Raw genomic sequence first — 6,415 nt, 5'->3', positions numbered from 1 at the left:
AACAAATAACCTGAACAAACAGTTCTTCCACAAGTTTACAATTCACACATCAGACCAGGAAGCTAAGAATGGGTATTTAAAAATGTAAACAAGGTGGGTTTGAAAAACAGATGAGGTAGCAATAATGCTGTGTAGGAGGAGCAGATGTCTTAGCTTCCTTCTCTCTTTGCACTGCTGCTTAGGAATGCCTTCTGGGCTATACCATACATAGAATAAATCTTATAGATTTGATGTTTTTGCTAATGTCGATCAGGAAACATGGATTTGAGAAGAAAGGAGATTCTTGTGTGCCAGTCCTTACTCCTTGGTTTGTTTGGTGCAGACCGTTGCTAGCCCATGATCAACTCAGTACAACACAGAAGCAGTCCTGTGCAAGGAAGCCAGGAGCCCAAATCCCCCCATCTTCACTTGCTGAGTAGATTCTTGCACTGTGATGAGAAGAATCCCAAGAAGAGGAGCAGAAGGGAGAAAGTAGGATGAAGAAAGGTGTTGTGTTACTGGAACAAACAGAAGTTAAGAGTAGATGAAAAACCTTGTTTGCCACTGGGAGGAATTGTTTGACTAGAGCAAACCTAGTGATTTTGCCTTCAGTCAAGATCAAGAATGGAAAGGCAGATGGTGATCAGAGCCTATAGGACTTAGCTGAGAATACACGACTGAAACGCCAACAGACACTGTGCGGTGGTAGAGAAAGAGAATGTCAACAAGAAAATGCAAATATATCAAAATGTCAAGAAAAACAGAAAAAAAAATGAGGGAAAAGAAGAATTTATTCATTGAAGAATCTGAAGGATGATAAAACTGATAGATACTTTAGTGGCAGAAGTTGTTTCTGAGGTGAAGGGCTGACGCTCCTTCAGCCGTTATGGGACAAGCAACTGGCATGGAAAAGTAATAAAAAGTAAGATGTGGGCAGCAGAGATTTTAAAATGAAGGGAATAATTATGTGAATGGATGGGAATAAGGAGCAAGTAGAATGCAGGGTTGCTGTCAGATACAGGGGGCCCAGAACACATGGCAAAGGAAGAGTGGATGAGTAGGTAACAGCAATAATCTGATATTTGGCAAGACAGTTTAAGAAATATTTAGCTTTTCATTTGTTTACTAGGACAAAAAACATAAAGCCTTACAGACTAGAAGGATTCCACCTTCACACATTATGGGTGGGAGTACCTCATGCAGCCTTCTGTAGCTTTAGCAGCTAGTCATTACTATAGACAAATCCGGGATGCATGGTCTTTTAGTTTAAGGCAGCCTGGCAATTTTTGCACTGTTATTCATCTTGCCAAAATACACATTGTCTAATAATATTTAAGTTGTATAAACATACCTTTCAAGGGAAGGAGCTGTTGAAAGAATCCAGGCAAAGAATTAGTACGAGAGCAAATCTAGTTCTTCATTACAATGGCAGCTCCTGTTTCGGACAGAGCCCCTGCTGCCCAAAAGGAACGGGAAAAGAAGATAGAGACAGATTCTTTCTATCCCAACAACGAAAAAGAGAACGACTTCCAATTTTCTAAACAGCAATTGCTGGCCTCACTGTGAACAACAACGCCACATGGCCTGCAGTCAATTCCAGTGTTTGCGTTGTTACCTTGGGTGGCAGTGTCTATTTTTTCTTTTTCCCTGTGATTAATACTTTAAAATTAGGTGGGAGTGATTAAATAGAAAAATCTGGTTTTCAACTCTGCTTTGCCTTTCACCTTCAAGACAGAATGGACTTCAATTGTTTTATTGTGCTGGCTGTGTTTTCAAAGTGAGGCACAAGGTGTCTGACAGTTTCATAACCAACCTTTGCTAAATTCATTACAAAAAATCATTTGTCTGTTGCCAAAGCAGTTAAGGGAAAGAGGAGCAATGTGCTTTGCAGAGCTAAAGCAGGACTCATGAAGTTGAGAGAGAAGCTGCTTAATAAAATATGCAATCATGCAGTAAAATGAAAGCTAAAAATTGATAATTCTTCTGTTGCTGGTGCTTCATAATCAATCCATATTGGTTCACCTTGCTTAGTACAGTTCACTGGCCTATGTATAAGACATCATTCTTCTGTATTGTTCAAGATCCAGTCTTGGGCAGCCCTGCTGCCCTGTTACCCACACCTTCCGCAATCATCTGCAGGCATCATAGGTGCTCCAGGAAGCGCAAGCTCTAGGAAAACACATGATGAAGCGGGAGAGACTTTACAGGGCACAAAGGCAAGAATCCATAAAAGTATATTGCAGATGACACCAAGTTAGGTGCGTGTGTCGATCTGCTCGAGGGTAGGAAAGCTCTGCAGGAGGATCTGGATAGGCTGCACCGATGGGCTGAGGTCAACTGCATGAAGTTCAACAAAGCCAAGTGCCGGGTCCTGCACCTGGGGCGCAATAACCCCAAGCAGAGCTACAGACTGGGAGAGGAATGGTTGGAGAGCTGCCAGGCAGAGAAGGACCTGGGAGTGATGGTGGATAGTCAGCTGAATATGAGCCAGCAGTGTGCTCAGGTGGCCAAGAAGGCCAACGGCATCCTGGCTTGTATCAGGAACAGCGTGACCAGCAGGGCGAGGGAGGTGATCGTCCCCCTGTACTCAGCTCTGGTGAGGCCGCACCTCGAGTACTGTGTTCAGTTTTGGGCCCCTCGCTACAAGAAGGACATCGAGGTGCTTGAGCGGGTGCAGAGAAGGGCGACGAAGCTGGTGAGGGGCCTGGAGAACAAGTCCTACAAGGAGCGGCTGAGGGAGCTGGGCTTGTTCAGCCTGGAGAAGAGGAGGCTCAGGGGTGACCTTATCGCTCTCTATAGGTACCTCAAGGGAGGCTGTAGCGAGGTGGGGGTTGGCCTGTTCTCCCACGTGCCTGGTGACAGGACGAGGGGGAATGGGCTTAAGTTGAGCCAGGGGAGTTTTAGGTTAGATGTTAGGAAGAATTTCTTCACTGAAAGGGTTGTTAGACATTGGAACAGGCTGCCCAGGGAAGTGGTGGAGTCACCATCCCTGGAAGTCTTCAAAAGACGTTTAGATGTAGAGCTTAGGGATATGGTTTAGTGGAGGGCTGTTAGCGTTAGGTTGGAGGTTGGACTCGATGACCTTGAGGTCTCTTCCAACCTAGAAATTCTGTGATTCTGTGATTCTGTGATATCATGTTATTCGTGTAGGTAATGCAGCTTTCATTAACACAAATGGAAGTCACTCGTGTACCCAGGAAGGTGTCCCCAAATCTATGCACAAACACAGCTGTTTATCACGGCACTGTTCTGTACCCTCTTTATTAGCTGTGCAATCTAAATGGTTTCTACATACAGGAAAAGATTTAGATGCAAAATACCAAAATACACACCTTTCTCCATTTGCTTTTAATACAGCTGTGTTAGTGTTTTCTTTAACAATTCATTTTTTCTTTAGGCAGCATTAAGTGCCTTGAAACAGTTTTCAGAACAAGGACTGGATCCAGTGGAAGGGGCTATGAAAGTTGAAAATGGATCACTTGAAAAGTAAGTACCATTTACATCCTCTGCATTTTAATGCCTGTGTGGCATGTGAGATAAGAAATGTTAATTAAGAGCTTAGCTGCCCTTTTAAACCTGTGCAAAAATTTTCCTTTCGAATTTGCATAAAGTTTTTGACAATTTGAGAGGATAAACAGGATTTCAGGTTCAGTGTTACTGATAATATTTGGTAATGGACTATGAGACAGTCAATCTTCCTATAGAAATCCTAAGGAACAGGATTTTCTGTTTATTGTATGGATTCTTTTTAAGTAGCATAAGATGATTTTTGTCAAAATGTTATAGAACATGACGTTGCCTGTAAATAGGATAGTTATCTGCCAGTAAGTCCTTATGTCTGTAAGGTGAATTTTACCCTAGAGAATTTAAAAGTAAGTTAAAAATCCTTTCAGGTCTTAAAAAGTCTTATATGGAATATTAGGTTTAAGTAGCAGAAAATAGACCCAGGTTTCACACTGGATTTTCAATTATTTAGGAAAGTGGGATTGTCTGTCCAGTATAGAAGTTGTTTTCCAGCTGTTAGTCTGTTTACATAAAGAGAAAGTCTGGTATTACTAAATAAATTAGGGTGTAATAGAATAGGAGAAAGAAGACTATAAGTGGCATCTGGAGTCTTCGATAGATATATCGTGGTTATTTATAAACTAATTTAATCAGAAACATTTTTCCATATGATCTCATCAGCATAGTATTTGAACATAAATATTGTTGTTTCACTTTAAAATGTTACCTTCCACAGTGACCTTTGAATCTCATGTGCCATCTGCTAATAAACATGTCTTAAAGATGTGCAACCCTGGACCTTACCACTCTTGTTAATGTATTAATCTTTCAGACAAGTCAAGCATCTGGGAGAGAAAGCAGACAATAAACAGACTAACTCAGGCACCATTGCTCAGGACTGCAAGGATTCAAAGGCTGTCGTCTAGGAGCTTCCCAGCACCCACGGCTGCCACTGCATCCTTATAAACCTGTCAACACGCAATAGGGTGTATGTGTACAAGGAAATGAATGACTAATACCATTATTTGAGTCTTATGTGAAGACAACACTATTCTAACACGAGATAGTATACATGGTACTGTTTATTCAACTGTGGAAAAAAATAAAATTGAACATTTCCCTTAGAACTCAAGATCAGAGCATAACTCAATTGCCCAGAGGCAGAAGAAATCTGATCATGTTAGTGGAGGTTAAAATGACAACTAATTAACAAAAGTGTTAGGTTAAAAAAAAAAGAAAAAAAAAGAAAAAAAAAAAAAAAGGAAACTTTAAAATTGATTAATACTGAGGAAGTCAGCATTGGTTCAGTTATACAATTTTTCGTAGTGTAGTTTTAAGTTCAGCTTACTGTTTTTTAAATAATGCTTGAATATTTTAAAATTAACCAATGACAGTGCTGTGAGAATTGTAGTTGTTGTCTTCATATATAGTCATACAGCTTATCTTTTTATGCAGACATTATGCATTCTTCATTCTATATGAATATGTATGACTTTAAGATGCACTACTCAGAGTTGTATGCAAACAGAAGTTGAAATCATGACAAGTATTTGCTTAACATGAACAGATGTTAGTTATGATCAGTCTTGATATACTCCAGGAAAAAGCAGATATGGTATTTGATTTTCCTTGCCATAATCAATTAAAGAGGCGTCTTGCCTCCAAGTGACATGTTCCCCTTCGATTCTGCTCTCTGTTGTGTGAAGCACATCTACACCCCATTCTGTGTGTTGTATCGACCCACCGTTTGCATCAACTGAGTGTTTTTAATCTCTGCATTCTGACCAACAGCAAAAGGTATGATTGCAACATTATCAAGCTAAGGAAGGAAAAACATTGATGTTAAGGGTGTTCTTTTGTGAAAGGAGTAGCAGCAGAGATAAGACCTGTGGCTGCACTCTGTACCAGCATATTTCATTGAAGTGTGTGGCCAAATGCAGTAAAACCACATCAGTTCATGTGTGCAATGACAGTGTCGTCTCTTTCTTTATCATTCACAGGTAGGCAGTTAAAAGAATGAGGTAAAAAAAAAAAAAAAAAAGACAAAAAGCAATTAAAACGAATGAACAACTAGCTATCATGCCAAAGCCTGTGTTCAACCTTCCTTTCCCCGTGTCACCACCTTCTACAAACTTACTGTGTTAGATCAGTCAACATGGTATTTAAATCATCTATTCATCCAAAATAGATGGATACCTCTTGTAAACCCCTTGTAATAAACACATAAAGAAGCACTGCATAACAGCCATGACAACGTTGCACGAGATTTCAGAAGTGTGTAAACCAGGGCTCAAAACCCAAGTGACTCATGCAGCACTGTAAGGAAATGGTGCAAGATACAGTGCCATTGATTCACCTCTGGGACAGGCGTTCAGAGTAATGTGTATCATGTTCTTACAGAGTCAGTAGTCACTAAAAAATGTGGAGTTCTTCTTTCTATTTCATGTTTCTCAGGGGTATGATTCACTCTCCCCGCAACAGATGAGGAGCCTTTGTGCTAAGAGTCTGCAGTTTTTCTAGGGTCTGACTCTGTGGCGTGCAAAGGAGTCGGGAACAAGCTGAGCCTGTCAGTTCCTACAGAACTGGAAGGTTTCCAGAGGCATTTGGCACCTGGCAGCCTCAAGTTATTAAGGTAGCAGAATACAGAAATACTTAGCTCTTGCACACTGTCTTTCTCAGGGATACATTACCTGCCCAAATGGCAACAAGAGCAGAAATTCTTCTGCTCCTTCATCTTAGCAGCCAGCTAAGTTCAGAAGGAGACTCAGTCTGTGCCTTAGCAGTACCTTCCAGCACACAAAATACAAATGGTGTTACTGCCTCCTCCCATGGGGAACAAGAGCAAAAGAAAGGACAAACAGGTTCCTTGAAGACCCTGTCCTCAGGGCAAGAGGGTGAGCTTGCTGGGGAGAATGTGACAAGGAGACTGCCA

General features: G+C 41.0%; 1 protein-coding gene across 3 annotated transcripts in view; it reads left to right on the top strand.

Moving 5' to 3' along the window:
* STAU2 (staufen double-stranded RNA binding protein 2) overlaps nt 1–5,457 on the top strand; it is a 167,003-nt gene extending 161,546 nt beyond the window's left edge. For all 3 annotated transcript variants that reach the window (XM_084281274.1, XM_084281272.1, XM_084281273.1), the window contains 2 exons: nt 3,377–3,465; nt 4,316–5,457. In XM_084281274.1, coding sequence (XP_084137400.1) covers nt 3,377–3,465; nt 4,316–4,409 — 183 coding nt within the window. In that variant the 3' untranslated portion in view covers nt 4,410–5,457. The remainder of the gene's footprint in view (nt 1–3,376; nt 3,466–4,315) is intronic.
* Nucleotides 5,458–6,415: the final 958 nt, after the last annotated feature.

The sequence above is a fragment of the Netta rufina genome (genome assembly GCF_964035555.1).
Source record: "Netta rufina genome assembly, chromosome: 2".
In the NCBI taxonomy this organism is placed as follows: domain Eukaryota; kingdom Metazoa; phylum Chordata; class Aves; order Anseriformes; family Anatidae; genus Netta; species Netta rufina.
Note: the sequence above shows the minus strand (reverse complement) of the source record. Positions and strands in the feature narration are given on the sequence as shown.